This window comes from Cuculus canorus, chromosome 7 (genome assembly GCF_017976375.1).
Source record: "Cuculus canorus isolate bCucCan1 chromosome 7, bCucCan1.pri, whole genome shotgun sequence".
NCBI lineage: Eukaryota > Metazoa > Chordata > Aves > Cuculiformes > Cuculidae > Cuculus > Cuculus canorus.
This window is the reverse complement of record NC_071407.1, coordinates 14,726,850-14,744,978: the sequence shown is the minus strand read 5'-3', so window position 1 is coordinate 14,744,978 and position 18,129 is coordinate 14,726,850. Positions and strand designations below refer to the sequence as shown.

General features: G+C 62.2%; 1 protein-coding gene across 1 annotated transcript; it reads right to left on the bottom strand.

The window, feature by feature from the left end:
- Positions 1-1,029: 1,029 nt before the first annotated feature.
- Positions 1,030-14,563, bottom strand: PPRC1 (PPARG related coactivator 1). Its single transcript, XM_054072071.1, has 14 exons — positions 14,398-14,563; positions 10,618-10,761; positions 10,343-10,498; positions 9,801-9,911; positions 6,482-9,161; positions 6,031-6,084; positions 5,585-5,642; positions 5,154-5,221; positions 4,254-5,034; positions 2,548-2,727; positions 2,314-2,377; positions 1,949-2,070; positions 1,651-1,802; positions 1,030-1,358 (listed from the first exon to the last, which is right to left on the bottom strand). Exons 1-14 carry the CDS (start codon positions 14,536-14,538, stop codon positions 1,255-1,257), a joined length of 4,815 nt encoding a protein of 1,604 aa, XP_053928046.1. The 5' UTR covers positions 14,539-14,563; the 3' UTR covers positions 1,030-1,254.
- Between the last annotated feature and the right edge of the window lie 3,566 nt (positions 14,564-18,129).

Sequence of the window (18,129 nt, the reverse complement as noted above, 5' to 3'; positions counted from 1 at the left end):
TCTGCAGAGCCCAGCCAGGCAGCTGCAGGCTCCCCTGCCTCAGGCTGTACTGAGAGGAGGCCCAACCACTGCACCCAGTCCTAAAGCTGGAGTGCTCAATGGCCTCTTGGTTCCCAATCAGCCCTGGCAGCTCAGCCCCACTCCAGTGCTGGGGATCCCAGGGCTTGTCCCAGCCCAGGAGCAGCCCAAGGCAGGGCTTTTCTCCAGCTGTCAGCACAAGGAGCGGGTTTTAGGGCATTGGCACTGCCAGCTCAGGGAGAGGTGCAGGAAGATGCTCGGGAGCAGGCAGCACGACCAAGCACGCTTCCTTGAGGGCTGCCTGGGATCACCCTTCTCCTCTAGTCGCAGCACACCCGTGGGATCAAGACAGGCATCCTGCATCCCCTTCCTGTCTCTGTCCATCCTTTCCCTGCCATTCACCATCCCACCCACTCTGCCTCCCATGCACGCCTGCCACCTCCCTGCAGCTGCACCAACACCTCTCCTTCTGGGAACACCCAGAGATGAGATGCCAGAACTCCCTCTCCTCCTGGAGAGCTGGAGCCAACCTAAGCAGCCGGCTCAGAGCTGACAGGCCGACGCCACGGGTGCACACGCTGCAGGGAGAATTCTGCCTCTGCTCCTGCCAAGGGCTTGAGCCTCCCTACGCCAGCCGGGAGCAGCAGAGGGGGAGGATCTTGCTGCCCCTCCGTGGCCACCACAGGAGGTGCAGGTGACCCCAAAACCCCACCAGCTGCCCAGGGGCCAGGGTGCTGGGTCCTCACTATAGCAGAGTCCGAGAAACCGTCAGAGGGGTCCGAGTTGCCTGGCCTCGAAGAGGCATCCGCCCTGTGAGGCACATGGTGACCCCAGTCTGGCCCCACTTTGCCCAGGCCCAGACCCCCACTCCTACACGTCATCCCCAGCCTGTGCTCCTTCTCACGAGACTGGACCCCAGCCCAGAGCCCCCAGGTGCTGAGGTGGCACAGCCCGAGCCCATGCCTCGGAAAGTCCCACACGAAGGAGGAGTCGAGGCAGCACTGCTGTTTGGGCATCCGCATTTATTACATGGCTGGGGCAAGCCTGGGACTGCCACTCGCCTGGGCCTCTCTGTTTGAAGGCAAATAACCCGTCCTCCTTAAATATTGGTTATAAAACAAATTCCTTTTTTTCCTTTTTCTTTTTCTTAAAAATCCCATCTCTCTCTCTCCATACTTTTTTTGTCTTTTGTATATGAGTATAAAAGTGGAGGCGGGCACTCCGCCTCGCCTGCCGCTACCTCTGCAGGCTGCGCTGTGCCTGCCGCAGCAGCGTGTCGAAGTCCAGGGAGTCGAACTTGCTCTTGACAGGGGCCGGGTCAAAATCCTCACGGTTTGAGTCTGGAAGACAAGGGAGGACAGGCTGCCTTGAGCCACGAGGACACTGGCACCGTTCCAGCCATTCCCACAGCAATTCCTTCCAATGCCAACCTCTAGACCCAGAGCTGGGCTCCATCACAGCACTGGAGGAAGTGGAAGGCCCTTTCCAACCTCCCCTCGGAGCAGGACTATCCCTGGATGCAGCCCTGCCCGGCCAAGCCTAAATGACCCCAAGGATGGGGACTGCTACACCTCTGGGAAAGAGAGAGGACTCAGGGTGCCACCCTCCAACATGGAGGAATGTGCAACTCACCCAAATCGGCATAGTTCCTCCTACAGAACTGCCGTCGGCCACCGAAACACAGGTCGAAGGGCTGCTCGTCTGGGCGCCGCAGTTTGTGCCCACTCTCAATGGCAGCAAAGGCTTCCTCGGCATAGCGGTAGGTGACAAAGCCGTAGTTGTCCCTGGAGGCAGAGAAGAAGGAAGGAGATCTCTAGCAATGCAGTATGTTTGTGCCTCCTTGGTCTGCACTACCCCCTTGAGGAATGGGCAAAGGGCCAAGAGGAGCCATCCCTGGGAGGCAGTGGCTTTGTGTCCCTGTAGCTCTTACCCCTCGGAGCGGAAGTGCAGGGTGCAGTCCTCGATGTCGCCGAACACAGAGAAGCGGTGTCGCAGCTCTGACCGTGTCATCCTGCTGGGGATCTTGCCAATAAACACAACTCGTCGCTCCTCCTGCGGGCAGGAATGCACCATCCCGTGAGAGGGGAACGGCAGGGGAGGGGGCGGATTCATGGTCTCTGAGGACCACTCACCCAGAGCACCCTCCCAGCATCGCCACCCACTGCAGCACAATCTGGCCAGAGCCTCCAAGAAAATGCTGCCTTCAAGGCTGCAGCCCCACAGCTTTCTGAAGTGATGGAGGAGCTGGAGACCCCTGAATCTCCAGCCCCAGCTTCCCAGCCCCAAAGCACTCACTATTGCACGTTCCTTCTGGAGGATCCTCTGCCTTTGGTAGTGGTCCTGTGCATCGTAACTGTATCTGGCAGGCAGAAATCAGACACATGAGATACAGAGTCACAGGGGTGACAGAAGACAAGTGATCCCAGACACCAGGGAGATTGAAGGAGCGGGCCCACCTCTGCCCGGGATGCAGGAGACCAGGATGGGGGCCCGAGGGAGCTCATATCCCTGCAGAGCGGCCGCACTCACCTTCTCCGCCTGTTACTCCTCCTGCGGGGTGAAGGGGAGCGGGACTGGGACCGGCTGCAGGATGTGGACCTGGACGAGTAGGAGGACGATGAGGAAGAGGATGAGGACCTGTCCCGGGACCTGCCACACGATCCACAGCTGGAGCGGGAAGAGGAGCTGTGGGAACATCTCGAACGGTACCTGAGGGAAGGACAGGCACAGCTCAGGGCAGAGCCCTCCCTGCGCCCACCACCATGAAGCTCTGGAAAATAAAGGCCTCAATCCTCCTCGAGCACCTGACTCGGACAGGACTGATCCCAGGGCAAGTCGGGCTATGGAAAGTCCCGTCCAAGTTTGATGGGGGCAGTAACAACACTAGAGACGTTGCAACACTTGGCTCCAAACACCACAGCCACAAAGGAGCAGGCTCACACCAGGCACAGCCTCTCAAGAGCAGGAGACAGTCACAGGGAATGATGCAGCACATGTCCACAGCCACACAAAGGCCCAGGAGGGGCCAGGGCTGTCGCACTGAGCCCCACACGGTGCAGAGGATAACGCTGGAACCATCACATCCTTGTGGCACTCAGCAACCACGTGAATGGAGATTGCACGTGCCCTTGACCACACCACGGGCCGTGGCGTGCACTGAGACAGGGCTGGGCTTCCGCTCAGTCTCCTGCCTACAATGCTCCTCTGAAGGGACCAGGCAAAACTTTGGTGCAGCAGGACTGAAATCCCTCTGGGACCAAGCTGTGTCACCTCCAGGCAGCAGCAGGGTCTCTCTCTGAACATGCTGCTCACAGGTGTCTCCCATCATAGGCAAACGCAGGCCCGGTACCACCACACATTCTCCTGCAGGACAGCAGCTCGGGATGGCACAGTCCGTGGGACAATTCCCAGCACAGGGCCAGCTGCATTTCCTGGAAAGCCAAGCCACACAGGGCAAGTCCCTGAGCTGCACATTGCTGGGACAGGGCCCTATATACATGCCTTTTCTGCTCCCACCTCCACATCTGTCAGCCCACAATCAAGAGGCCTTGGTTGGAAAAAGCCTGGTGACCTGGGATGTCTCTAAAACTGGCTGAACACCCAGAGAAAGGCATATGAAGGATCTCTCACCAGCGTCAGTGCCTCCTACACCAGCTGGGACAGGCTGTGCATCACTCAGATGCACAAGGACTCCAAAGGAAATGCTCCCCACAGGGGCCAAGCCACCCCACTTTCCTATGCAGCCACCTATGTAAGGAGCAGAGGGTACCCCTGAGGCAGCCAAGCCGGATGGGTTTTTTTCTGCTTCTCCCCACCAGCTCCCTGCTGCCATTGTGGCTCCCGTTATTTCTACACTTAGGGTTGCACCAGTCCCGCAGCACTAACACCAGCACCTGTAGTAACACCCCAGAGAAAACATCCAAAATCCAGGGTGCAGCCAAGGGCTTGCACCACAGTGCTCCAAGAGGGGCAAGGAAGACTGGCTCTGAGGTGGCCTTGCAGGCACACTTGTCTAGATGTTGGGTTCAGCCAGACACCCACTACCCTGGTGGGGTGAGCTCCCGCAGTGTCTGTGAGCCAGGCACCCCTTCAGGGGGACTACTTTTTGTTCAGAGACAAAAAGATCAAATATAGCTATCAGGTAGGTCCATAAGGAGGTATCGGGGCACCTTTGCAGAAGACTGGCTGCCAGGCAGTTGACCAAAGAGCAAGCAGGCAGATCCTCCACCACTTACCTTCGCCACCGCTTGGGTGGTGGGGAGAACGACCGTGACCGGGATCGGGAAGAGGAGGATGAAGATGAGGACTCGCTAGCTCCATCAGAACTGGAGCTAAAAGAGCGGCTGGCACGGCTCCGGCCAGCCCTCCAGCTGCTGGCAGAAGGGCTGGGCGAGTCCCGGGGTCTCCGGTAGCAGCGCAGGGACCTCTTGGCAGCAGCATGGCTGGGCTGGGCACTGGGAGTCCGCATTTCCTGGTCCCGGCAGGGGGATGCGGCTGGAGACAGGAGCACTGAGGTGGGTGGGCTACTACACCTGGCGGTGGCCCTGTCGGGGACGCTAGTCCGATAATCCAAGGGGGCCAGGCAAGCTGTCCCCTGGGGCTCCTGGCTGGGCCCCTCGGTGGCAGTGGGGGCCGGCGGGGTGGGCTTGGGCTGGTCCAGCGTCCGTTTGGTTAAGGAGGAGATGGGTTTGATGGTGATGTCCCGGTGGTGTTTGACATTCCAGCGGGAGCCGCCCTGCGTGCCAGGGCTGTCACTGCTCTCTGGCTGTGCTGTACCCGGGATGCAGTAGTCATGGTCTCCCGAGCAGACGTGTCTGGGTGCTGAGCTGGCAGAGGCCGGGGCCGGGTTCTTCCCTTGGAGCTTGCTCTGGGACAGCAGCTTGGCTTTTGTCAGTTTGGCCATCTTCTGAGCCCCTTCATGGGGTGCAGAGCTGGGAGATTTGGCCTTGGCCAGCATTGAGACTGCAGGCAATGGCTTCCAGAGCTGGTGGGGCGGTGTTGCTGGAGGGGTGAGACCTGTGAGAGCACCAGAGGGGGTTTATGAGCAGCCCCTCACTGCCATTGTGAAGCCCCAGAGTCTCCCCCAGCCTGACACCCAGACACGCTGGGCTCCCCTGCCTTGTCCTGGGAATTACCTGCCACGTTGGCCAACTCAGAGGCCTGCAGGCCATCTGGGGGCTTCCTCTCCTGCTGGGTCTCCGGCCTGAGAAGGGAAAAGGAGCTTCATCAAACACAGTGGCCAAAGCCCAGCCCCAGTCCCAGCCCCCATACCTGAGGCACCTGCCCAAGCTCTGCTCGGACAAGTGGACAGAGGATCCGAGACCTGCCAGGATGGATCTTGCACAGCCTAGTCACACCCATCACTGCTTCCCCTAACCTTCCCCCTAGATGCCAGCTCTGGCCAGCAGCCCAGCGAGCAGCTCAGCCCCTCCTGGGCCAGCAGACACAGCCCCTGGCAGAGTTTGGACCCTACCAGAACCAAGAGCTGCCCTGGGCCCCTGCTAAAGGCAGGTCTTAGCCCTCTGCCAGGCTCCATGCTGGAACCCACGGAGGTCCTGGTACTTACCCTGAGCTCCCCGCTGGCGGCCTGTCCTCAGGGAGCTGCACAGGAGCCTCCTCCTTGGCTGAAAAGAGAGCAGGTGGTTAAGGATGGTGAGAGGCTGGGGCTGGTAGGCAGGGGACAGACTCTGCACACCAAGAGACACAGAGCACAATTTGCACAGCCAGGGAGAGGTTTCATGATCCCCCAACCCAGCTCCTCGCAGAGAGCTGCCGCACATACTCTTCCCCTCCTAGGCTCTTGATCATCCCCTTGCCTGCCCCAGGGACCCCTGGCCACTTTCACAGGCCAGGAAAGAGATGGGAACAAAGACATCCTTGGAACATCACCTGGGCAGGGTAACACCAGCCCACATGCAGCAGCGTCCCAGCTCCCTGCTCCCACCCTGCCACAGGAAGCCCAGGGAGGCCGGCATGGCACAGTGTGAGCCCTGCGGGGAAAGGCATCCGCACCTTCAGACTTCTCAAACTGCTCCAGCAGGCTGGACAGGTCGGTGGCTTCAATCCCTGGCCATGGAGAAAGCACAGCAAGTCAGGTCAGCCAAAACCTTCCTGTCACCACAGGGATGCACCCCAGCCCCATCCTCCCCTACATCACCCTCCCCAGGTGACGGGATGAGAAGGAGAGACAGATCCCACAGCAGCTCCGTGTCTCCTGCAGTGAGGACAGGAGCACCCAGCTCTGCAGCCCCAGGAGGGACTAGTTTAGGCACAACCACCCAAGGCCATCCACTGAGGGCAACATAACAGAGCACTGGGAAGAGATTGCAAGCCCGTGGGCACAGCTTTGCCACCCTCACCCCCAGAAGTGCCAGGAACCAGTCTCGCTACCCAGGCTGCCAGAAACACCAAAACCACACGGTCTAGTGATGCTCACTCAGCACCCCACAGCATTCCTGCTCACCGATCTCGCTGATGAAGGCCTGCACGATGTCCTTGCTGTTGTCACTGGGCTGTGCAGGGCTGAGGAGTGGCTGATGCCTCCACGGCCGCGAGGCAGGTGCCTTGGTGGGCAGGCTGCTGCCTCGACCCGCTTTTGGCGGTGGTGCCACAGCCTCGGAGGCGGATTTTTGGCCAGGTGACTCCTGCCCAGCAGCTGCCTTGGGTTCCGTCAGGGCTTTCTCCACTGCCCCTTTGCCTGGCCCTGCAGCCTCCTCCACAGGGTGGGTGCTAGGGGACACCTCCACAGCAGAATGGAGGGCAGCTGGTGGGCCCTTTGGGGGCTGGGGAAGGGCTGCAGCCACGGGTTCCTCCAGAGGCTGGGTGGGTGCAGCCTGGGACTGGGCAGGAGCTGGGGCTGGGGGGGCCTTGGGGAGAGAGTTCTCCCCCGCCAGCCGCGCCTGCCTCCTCGGATCCGACACCCTGCCGGTCACCGGCCTGGCTGGGCCACCTGCAGCCCCGATCTCGGAGGCTGGGGTGGCGGGTGGCTGGGTGGGGAAGGCGAGCGGCTCCGGGCAGCCAAGAGCCAGGGCGCTGGGAGGCTGCGTGTGCAGGAGAGCTGTGCTGGGGTGGGCACCAGCTGGGAAGGAGGGAGTGCCCTGCAGCACCGCTCCGGGGTCCCCGTATGCCAGCGGAGGCACCGGAGGCAGCATGGGGATTCCTGGCCAGTAGGATGGTGGTGCCCACCCCACCGGGGCATAGGGACCCCCGGGGCCAAAGGGAGCTGGGGGCGGCATGGGCGGCGGGGGCCAGGCCACAGGCGGAGGCAGGAGGCCAGGCACCACATGAAAAGTACTGGGGGGGCCAGCACCGGGCGGCGGGGGCAAACCATGGCAGCCCACAGGCTGCGGGCCAAAGCAGGGCCAGGAAGGCACTGGTGGGTAAAGGGCGTAAGCACCAGCAGAGGCGGGCTGCACCCCGGCGGAGGCTGCCCCAGAAGCTGGGGGCACGTTGGGCGTGAGAAAAGGCATCGGTGTTGATGGGGGTGGTGGAGCCGTGGCAGGTGCCGGAGCTGAATTCGGAGCAGTGGGAGCTTTGCCACCAGAAGAAGGGACAGTAGCAGCAGGGCTGGCAGGTTTCTCCGGGCTCTTTTGAGTGTTGGCCGCCTCAGTAGTGGGGCGCACCGGTGACACCAGGCAGGGGATCTCAGCCAGCTCTGTTGGAGGCTCAGGGATGCTGGGCCACTTGCTGGCCACTTGCTTCTCTCCATCCTTCCTGTTGCCTGGGCTGGGCTGGCGGTGCTGCATGCGGATGCGGTATTCCCGCAGGCTCAGAGCCTTGGGCTTGGTTTCCTTGGCCAGGCCTTCACTTGGCTCCGCTACCAGCGAGCTTTGGGAGGGCTCCAGCTCTGTGCCTTGCTCTGGCAGCGGAGAGGCAGCCTCCAAGACCCCACCGCTCTCTCCAGCAGCCGGCTGTGCATCCTCCTCACCTTGGTCCACCAAGGCAGGACACACAGCTGCTGTTGGCTCCTCTGCACTTGGTGTGGTCTTCTCTGGAGGCACCTTGGTCTCGGTCTTCTCTGGAGGCACCTCGGTCTCGGTCTTCTCTGGGGCTACGGCCACCGTTTCTGGCTCCTTCTGTGTTTCCCTCTGTGCTTTCTTGGGCAAGGAGGCTCCTCCTGTTCTCCGGGGTCTGCCCCGGGGCCGCGGTGCTCGCTCGGCACTCAGCTCCATCTGCCCTTCCTTCCGGGCTCTCTCCAGCTGCTGTGCCAGGAAGTCCGAGACCTGAACGGAGGGACATGCTGCCCGCCACCGGCCAGCGGGCATCTGACCTGGGGGCTGCCTGGAGCTGGCTGAGCGGAGACAACGGGCCACACAGTCCCTGCCTGGCCTGGCCTGCTCACTATGGTCCTCCTGTGCTTTCTTTTTCCGACTCTTTCTTGCCCTCTCACGGCCACGTCCCTTCTTGGAGCCCTGACATTTGTCACTCACTGGTGTCTCTGTGCTGCACTGGGAGCTGCTCTTGGGGCTACAGTCTCTGGGTGCTGCTGTCTCCACTGGGGACATGCTCTCCGGGGTAGCGTAGAAGGGCTCCTTCTTCCGAGATGGTTTCTCCTCCTTCTCCTCTTCCATGCAATTTTCCCGGGCTGGAGCTCCTGGTAGCACCTCTCGCTCCTCTGGGACTGACTCCTCAGCACTCTCTTCTGCTCCCAGGAGCTGCGGCTGAAGGCTAGGGAAGTCGGGTGCAAGCGGCTGCAGGACCACAGGGATCTCCACGCTCTTCCCCTCACCAGGCACAATTTCCAGCAAGACGGGACCACTCAGAAGCTCCTTGGCCACAGGCTCGGTCTCAGGGTCCAGGCAGACAGTGAAGGTGGGCAGACAGTAGGGGTGCATGGACTTCACCAGCTCACTCAGGGACACGTCCCCTGCATTGATGATGCAGGGGTCTTCACGTTCCTCCAGTGCTGCCCCAGCCCCGCTCATGCAAAACTCTGGAGCCTCCATGCTGCTGTCCAGCTCTGGGCTCAAGGCAGCCTCCTCCTCCTCTTCCTCTCCATCGCTGCGCTGCGGCAGCAGCTGCTCGCGGGCCCGGTGCCGACCCAGCTTCCTCTCCACCCTTGGGGTGCTGCAGACTTGCTTCTTCAGTAGCACTGGGTCCTCAAGGCCATGAGCAGCACAGTCCCAAGCCAGGTCTGTGTCAGTCTGGGAAGCGGAATCAGAGTGAGCGTCAGCTCCTGGGCTTTTACAGGAGCCTCTCCAGGCACAGCCAACTGTGGGCTGGCTTCAACTCTGCAGCAAAGGCCCTGACCAGGACTAGGGGCAATGGCTAGAAATTGGAGGGGGGCAGATTTAGATTAGACACAAGGAGGAAATTCTTCATGATGAGGGTGGTGAGGCCCTGGCACAGGTTGCCCAGGGAAGTCGCAACTGCCCTATCCCTGGAAGTGTTCAAGGCCAGGTTGTATGGGGCCTTGGGCAGCTTGGTCTGGTGGGAGGTGTCCCTGCCCATGGCAGGGGTTTGGAACTGGACGGGTTTTAAGGTCCTCTCTAACTCAAACTATTCTCTGATTCTATGAAAAGCTGGACACGTTTGCCCCCCCCAGTAAGACAGAGCTCGAAACCAGACACCCCTGTGGGGGCTCCCACAGCAACCCCAGTGCCACAGCATCCCCCGCTGGGACAGCTTCTGCTCCCACTGCTGCTGGAGCCCTGCAAAGGCATCGCTTCTGGGAGAGGATGCCTGCACTGGGTGGGCAGGCAGGGGGAAGCAGCAGGGACAGGTACCCCAACATGACACGACCCCAGTGTCGTTCTTTCAGCTTCCCCGGCTCAGCTGCTCACCTTCCCAGCCACAGAGACATTGCTGGCCAGTGGCCGGCGAGCCTTGGGCTGCTCCAGAGCAGGACTCTCGCACTCCAGCGATGGCCTGGATAAGCTGAGAAACTTCTGGAACTGGAGAGAAGGCAGACAGAGCATGAAGAAGCAGCACACATTTCTGCTGTCAGAGGGGAGAGGCCCCCCAGCCTTGCAGCAGCCATACATGTCCCCCCACAGAGCCCTCGAGTAAGCTCAGCCCCAGGTGGCCGTGCAGAGGGGGACATGCTGCTTCTCAAAGCTTCCAGCCCATCTCTGCCTCCACATCAAGACCCAAGGCAAAGACACTGGCCCTTGAGCCTACCCAGGAGCCCTTGGGGTGCCCAGGACTGGCTCAGTCCTTCTCTTGCATTGCTGGTCAGTGGCATCATGCCAGGGCACTGAGGACCAAGGTCCCACCTACCAGGGTCTCCGTGCCTGGCATCTGGAAGGAAGGGGTTCAGCAGAGCCCTGCCTGAGTATATTCCCATCTGTTTTTGGGGTCAGGCTGGCTCTGCTCTGCAACTCACCGAGGGATTTTCCCGCTCCCGAGGCGATGTCAGCAGCTCCATGTCCATGATGGTGTCAAAGGGAGACAGAGTCTCATCGTCTGTGCTGTCCAGGATCTCAGTAATGGCAGTCAGCAGGGACAGCTCGTTCTGTGCATCCAGGCAGGCCTTGCTCTGCTGCAAGGGTAGGGGTGGTCTCAGGGGGCCATGGGGCACGCTGCCACTGCCATCCCCACCCATGCCACAGCCGCCACCAGCCCAGACACCGCTTCTCACGCCTGCGCATGGGCTCTCACCTCGCTCAGAGAGAGGTCCTCGATGATGGAGATCACAGAGGAGTCAAGATAGTTCTGCATCGTCCCCAGAATCTCTTCGGCCTCCAAGATGGTTTCTGCGTCCAGTGATGTTAAGTTCAGGTCATCCTCCTCAAGGGAGAAGCACTGTTGAGGAGCACAGGGAGATGGATAAACACTTTGCAAAGCACCATGACGCACTCCTGCCACCACCAGCGCTGATCGCCTCCGCAGCGCATGTGGGCCTCCAACAACAGCTGAGCTCAGCACCACAATCCCAGCACCCCAAAACGTGCAGGGGGACACGGCCACGCTGTAGGTCAGGAGACCTTCCTGCCTCCCTTCTCAGGAGAGGCTCTGGCTGGTTCACACCACTGCACAAAGCCCTGTGCCGCTTTCAGCTCAAGAGCCTATGGATTACCAGGGATGCCGCCACACTGAAAATTCCCAACTGATTCAGCCTGCAGCTGCATGGCTGGGAAAAGACGAAACGATAAACCGCCAGGAATTCCCAGGCTCTGCCTGACTGCAGGTAGCAGCAGGCTCCCTCCACCCCACAGGCTGTCACACATGGCTGTTGGCGATTCAGATAAACCCCAAAATGTTATGAAACTCTTAAAAAAAACACAGGAGTCAGCAACAGGGATGCAGCCAGCTGCCACTGCCAGGGCCTTACCCCGACACCTCTGCTGCAGGCTGCAAGAGGACACAGGCCATGCTCACTATCTGGGACAAAACAGTCTTTGTTGCTATTCTTCCTTAGATTCCCAGCCCCACATCCCTTCCAGATGCCGAGCCAGCTCCAGGGATGTTTGGATACCACTTGATAACTTCAGAAAGGTCTTTTCACCGCACTCCATGGCGTCACACAGCCCAGTGCTGCGGGGTGGCCAGGAAAAGCGAAGATGTTGGGTGAGGTCAGGGGCTGCAGCACCCAGCTGAGCACAGACGCTGGACAGGCAGCCCCTGCCAGGAGCAGAGCGGCAGCACAGGCATGTCATCAGCACGAGACAAGAAGCAAATTCTTGTTTGCAGATGGTCTTAGGAAGAGACAACACAGGCAAGGAAGATAAGGGTACCAAGGACGGAGCGCTGGGAGAGCACACCTCCCTCCGAACACTAGCAGCGAGCTGTCCTCCCCCTGCAGCAGCATTAGGAGAATTTGTCCGAGCTCTGGGGGACACGGACCTGATGCAGCTCACCCGTGTTACACATAGGTACTACAGCTTGCACAAGTCTGAGCCCATTCAGGACAAAACGCCCCCTGTACAAGACCTGCCCGAACTTTGAAATTCTCTTCTACTAAGAGGGAAAAGCAGTTCCACTAAATCAGCATTCCTTAAAATATGGCAGCATCAAAGCCACATGCCCAAAACCTTAGTCCCTGGGGCTCTTCAGAGACTTGGTCTCAACAGCCAGAACAGGCACTTCAGGCCACAGCACAGTCAGGAGCCCTGCATGACCCTGGGGCTGGAAATCAAAGCCAGGACCCCCACAGCAGTGCCCCACAGCCATCCAGCCCAAACTCCCCTGTCCGGTTACTGCATGCCAATGCAGCAGCCCAAGCCTGCAGTGCTCTGGGACTCAGTGGGCAGTTCAGCAGCCCGGATGCCCTCTCCTAGGGCTCTCCATCTGGAAGCGGAGTCACCAGTGATACCGGGACACTGCTCCAACCCACTACAGAGCAGTTTTAGTGCTCAGCATAGCCAGTCCCCCCCAGCATTGGCTGGCGCTGGCTGCTGGTCAGAGCCCGGTGCAGAGCCCCGCTGGCAGCCATCTACAGCACAGTCTGGCCGCGATTCCTGGCCAATCTTCCTGGAGATACCGGGAGGAGCGAGGACACTCCAGGCTCACACGCCCAGCATCGCCAAGTGCCGGCGTGCAGCCCTGACTCAGTAGCGAGCAGAGATCTTCCAGAGCATCAGCAGCTGAGGACACGGTAGCTGGCTCAGCCCTGCCTGCTGACAGCATAGAGTCCAGGGATGCCCCCAGCACTACGCTGCCCTGCCCGTCTTGGCACAGAGCTGGCTCTCCCAAAAGGCAGCGCCTAATAAGAGGTTTCCAGCCATGACCCATGCTGGACGTTTGGAGGGCGGGAAGGAAAATCCTCCCACTCAAATGGCCTCTTCTCACAGCTCCTGCTTGCAGCCTCAGCGGTGGGCGGGTGATGTCCCAAGCCCTCCTCAATTCCTTTGACTCAGCACCTCATAAGAAGGAGTCTTACAGCCATGAGTCACCGGAGAAGCAGGCTGTGTTCCTCTAGGATTCCCTTTGATCCATCTAGGGCCGGGCACCTCCTTTAGCTCTCGCAGCTTGTGCATCAGGGCGGGGGTACAGACCAGCTCAGCTTGCTCACGCATCCCTACCTGGGCTCATCCCCATCAGAGACACCTGCCCCCTCAGTTGAGGGGGGACACCCTCGGTGCCCCCCCCAGCTCCCTGTGTTTGCTTTAGCCTCTGCAGGGACACCGCGGGGCACACCGATCCTCAAAGACAGCCTTGGCTCGGGTCACGCTGTGCCCAAGCAGCCGGCATTGCTGCGGAGAAGGGAGGATGCCCACAGCGCAAGAGCAAGCTTTGGCCATGCACAGAGCTGGGATCTGAGCCAACAGCGTGAGACGGAGACAGCCTGAGTGTGGCCACCAGCTCCCGTGGCACCCAACCAGAGCAGGGAATGCTGTGCTTGAGGCTGCGGCACTCGGCAGGCACAACCGAGGCCTCCGCGGGCAGTTGCCCAGCCGAGCCACGCGGGCAAAGCGAGACACGTGTGCCCGGCGTGCTGTGCCCGGCTACGCCCAGGGAGAGGGCGGACATCCTCCCTGCACCGGCCGCGGGCAGGCTGCCACCGCGGCTCTCACCTGGCCCGAGCGGCCGGCGCGGGAGCCTGGGGAGTGGGGGGCTCCAGGCGGCTTGGCACGGGCAGAGGATGCTCCACAGATTCCTCAGCTGCTTCCAAGAAGCGTCAGGCAGGAACACAGCTCTCTTCCCCAGAGACAGAGCGCTCTCTCTGCCCTGGGAGAGGCGAGGAGGGCTCAGTATCCCCGTGCTCGGGGTGGGGGTCACCCCAGCACCCCCGGGGCAGCCCCCAGCCAGGCAGAAGCGCCCTGGAAACGCGAGGCTCCCCAGAACCCCAAACAACGTGCAGCGCAGGTGCTGTCGGGTCCCGTCCAGGCGGGCTGCACCCCACGGTGCCGCCCGGCCACCCAGCCCCGGCACGTCCCCTAGGGCCGGGGACACCGGCGGGGACAGGGGCTGCGCACGGGGGCGCTTGCCCCGGGATAACCCCGCGGGGCAGGTCTGGAGGCCTCCATTCCCGCCCCCGGGAGCTCCCGCCACCGGACACGGCGGGAATCGGGGTCTCAGCCACCCAGTGCCTCCCGGCGCGGGGACGGACCGGGAGATGGAGGAGGGAGAACCGGGATGGAGGAAGGGGGACCGGGGGATGGAGGAAGGAGGAACCGGGAAATGGAAGGAGGAATCGAGGAACGGAGAAGGGGAACTGCGGGATGGAAGAGGAATGGAGCGGGGACCGCGGGAAGGAGGGGGGACCGGGGGCTGGCGGCCCCACCCGGCGCCCCCACTCCCCGGGGCTGGGTGCTACATCCCGCGGGGGACACCGAGACCCCCATTCCGGCGTGTCCCGGTGCCGGCAGCCTCGCACCCCGGCGGCAGAGCCGCGGCCGCCGCCCCCTCCCGCTCCCGGCACACGTGGTGCCGCCGCCGCGGGAGCCGCCCCGGCCTCCACGTGTCACGCCGCGGCCCGCCGCACCCGCCGCCACTTACCTGCAGGGGGCTGCCGGCTCGGAGGGGCGGCTCGCGGAGGGCGCCGCCGCCCGCCAGCCCTCGCGGAGCGGCCCCGGTGGCAGCGGCGGCGACACCGGCCCCAGCCGCGGCGGGAACCGCTCTGCCCCGCAGCGCCGCCATCTTGGCGCCTCCGCTCCCGGCGCGGCCACAGCCAGGCTCAGCACGTGACCACCGCCCCTCCCGCACTACAACTCCCGGCGGCCACCGCGTCGCGCGGGACACGCCGGGAGCACACCCTTTCGCCGCCGGCCGAGCGCTAAGCGGCAGATATCGGTCGTGGGGAACGCCCGTAGGCGGGGACAGGCGGGCGGCCATTTTGAAGGCGGGCAGGCCCTGCAGCTTCGCTGCCATCTTTCTGGAGGGCGAGGCGGGTGCTCCCCTGCCCCACGGCGCGTCACTGGCGGGAAGCGACCGCGGGGGCGGGGCCAAGCGCATTTTCCCGCGCCGCTCGCCGGCGGCCCTGGTGCCCGGCTGCGAGCTGCCCCCTCCGCGCCCGCCGGCGCCCTCGTGCCCGGCTGTGGGCTGTCCCCTCCGCGCCCGGTTCTGCAGCGCCCCAAGCCTCGTGGGACGCGACACCCGGCGGTATGGCCGTGGAGAGCTGCCCGGTCGCCTCTGCCCGGCCGCCGGGCGGGGCGGGTACCCAGCAGCAGCCGGTGTTGGGGCTTGCGCGGCTCCTGGCACGCAGAAAATCGCCCGGGAGGGGAGGGAATGAAGCGAACCCGGCTCGTTCGGCACAGCCGCGGTCCCCGGGAGGAGCAGAGGGTGCCACGTGTGGGGCGCCTGCCCTGGCTCTGCTCGTGTCCAGGGAGGCCCTGAGGACGCTGTCACCCGCGTCTCTGGCTCCGGCTCGCAGGCAGCAGGATCCTCTCGGCGGTGCGGGAGTACAGAGCAGCGAGGACACGCTGGTGGCTCTGCAGTGTGGGATCCACCCGGCGGGGGCTCATTGTCCTGCCTCCTCACCGCTCCCTGCGGGCACAGACCAGCCCGGGCCAGATTTCCTTGGGGATCCGCCGAACTGAGCTGCTTTGTTCAGCCCTGCGTGCCTGTCCCTGCGCCACGAACATCAGGCACATGGAGCATTATCCTGCTGCTCCTTTCTTCCACCCGTGCCACAAGGGATTTAGGTCTGCGATTGCTCATCCCACATCACCTCCTGCCTCGCAGGGGCTGCTCCTCCACAGCGACAAACCAGCTTTCGTCTACGGGAGCTGCTCCAGCAAACCTGTAGGTCCTTCCCAGCCTCTCGCTGGCACCCTTGTCTGGCCAAAGTGCCCGCCGAGCAACAGCCAGGCAGCTGGGTCTTCTCCAGAGCTGTGGCTTCACATGGGAACCCCAGGGAGCTCCCACCGAGTCCAGCAGACATGGGTGAGGGGGCGTGGATAGATGTGAGCACCTCCTGGGGTGTTGTGATGGCTGTAACAACAGGCTCCTCCGGCCAGCGCTCACCCCTGGCACCACAGGGGAAGCAGGAAAGCCTGGGGAAGTGCTCCGGGCTCCATCTGTGACCCAGGAGTGGTTGCCCCTCTGAAAGACACTTTGCTTCTCCTGAGGTGAACGTGTCTAAAACAAAGAACAAATCACTTTGGAAAAGCCTGTGTCCCTCCAGCGGCACAAGGAGAAGCTAGGCATGGCCTGGCATCCAGGGACCTGCTGACAGGGATGCAGAGCAATGTTGCCCTCAAAGCATCACAGCTCTCCTCCTCCTGCTCTGAACATTCGTTCCTCTCCCTCTCTTGTCTTCTCCCTGTGGCACATCCAAGGCATGCAGCGACTTGCCTAATTGCTCCATCCCTGCGTGTGGCAGGGCGCTGCAGCATCTTAAGGCAAATCCCCCCGAGAGCAAGCCCAGCCTCGCGCGAGCCCTGTGTGTGGGGCCACATCCCCTCACATGGGGTCCCTGGGATGCAACCAGAGGAAAACCCACCTGTCAGTACCTTCCCCCCACCCCAGTATGACCTGCAGCAGGAGTGTTTTCCTGGCACTTGGCTGGCACCAGGCATTCCTACTGTTTTCCAAGGGGAAGTCATAGAATAGTTTGGGTTGGAAGGGACCTTGAAGATCACATAGTTCCAACCCCCCTGCCATGGGCAGGGACATCCCACTAGATCAGGCTGTCCAAGGCCCCATCCAACCTGGCCCTGAACACCTTCAGGGATGGGGCATCCACAACTTCCCTGGGCAACCTGTGCCACTGCCTCGCCACTCTCATGGTGAAAAAATTCTTCCTTCTGTCAAGCCTAATTCTGCCTCTCTCCTGTTTATACCCATTCCCCCTTGTCCTATCAGCCTTTGTGAGCAGTCCCTCCCCAGCTTTCTCGTAGGCCCCTTTCACGTACTGAAAGGTCGCTATAAGATCTCCTCCGAGTATTCTCCTGGCTGAACAAGACCAACTCTCTCAGATTGTCCTCATGTGGGAGGTGCTCCAGCCCTCTGATCATCTTTGTAGCCCCTCCAAAAAAAAAAATCCCAAGAGGCAGAAAGGAAAATACATGTGCTACATCCTTGCTCTGCAGGTCCCCTCCCTCCACATGTGGTGATCGTGTCCCCAGCCGGGCACAGCTCGTGAACCATGGTGATGCTGCCCAGTGCCACCCAGCCGGCACAGCCCCCAGAGCTGGCAGCTTGCATGGGGTGAGTGGGAACAGCCCAACAAGGAGAGCTCAATCCCACGCAATGTTTAAAGGAGACTCAGAGAACCTGAGTCTGGTGGGAGTGGGTGGGCTGGTGGCAGCTCTGGAGCGGAGAGAGAGGCTCTGGGCAGTTTGCTTTGCCTGAGCTGCTGTGGGAGTGGGGCTGAGTCTTCCCACAGTGGCATAGGGAGAGGAAATTGGGGTGATGCTCCTCCTGGGGAACACTGGGAAGGGTTTGGGAAACTGGGCCCTGGCAGCAGCAGGCAGAATCATAGAATCTTGGAATTACCAAGGCTAGAGGTGCTGGGATCTGGTTACGGGACCTCCAAGATCATCAAGTCCAACCGTCAGCCCAACTCCACGGTGCCTCCTAAAGCATGTCCCAAAGTGCAACGACTGCACAGTCACTCCAGTAAAGATTTTTTTGCTAATATCCAGCCTAAGCTTCCCCTGGTGGAGCTGGAGGCCCTTCTCTCCCACCCTGTCACTCGTCCCTTGGGAGAAGAGCCCAGCACCCGTGGAGCCGGGGGACGATCCCTCACAGGGCTCCTCTAGCAGGACCCTTGGTGGTGGGACAGACACCCGGTGCCCGCCGGGCGCACCCCGTCAGCGCCGCTGGGGGAGAGGGGCAGGGGCAAGGGTTGGGCGCTCGCAGGGGGTACGCGGGGCACACGCAGGGTGCGGGGGGGGCGAGGGGAAGGGGTTGCGCGTATGCAGGGCACAGGGGGGCGCGCAGAGAGGGCGCGCACACGGGGTAGAGGGGCGCGCACAGTAGGGGTTGCGCGCACGCAGGGCACGGGGGGACACGCAGGACGGGACGGGCGCGCACACGGGGCAGGAGAGCGCGCAGAGTAGAGTTTGCGCGCACGCGTGGTTGGGGGCGCGCAGAGTAGTGGCTGCGCGCACACGGGGCAGGAGAACGCGCAGAGTAGGGGTTGCGCGCACGCAGAGCACAGCGGGGACACGCAGGGCGGGAAGGGCGCGCACAGTAGGGGTTGCGCGCACGGCAGGGTTGCGCGCACGCGGGGCGGGGGGGAGGCACGCAGGCGGGAAGGGGGCGCGCACGCACGCAGCGCGCACG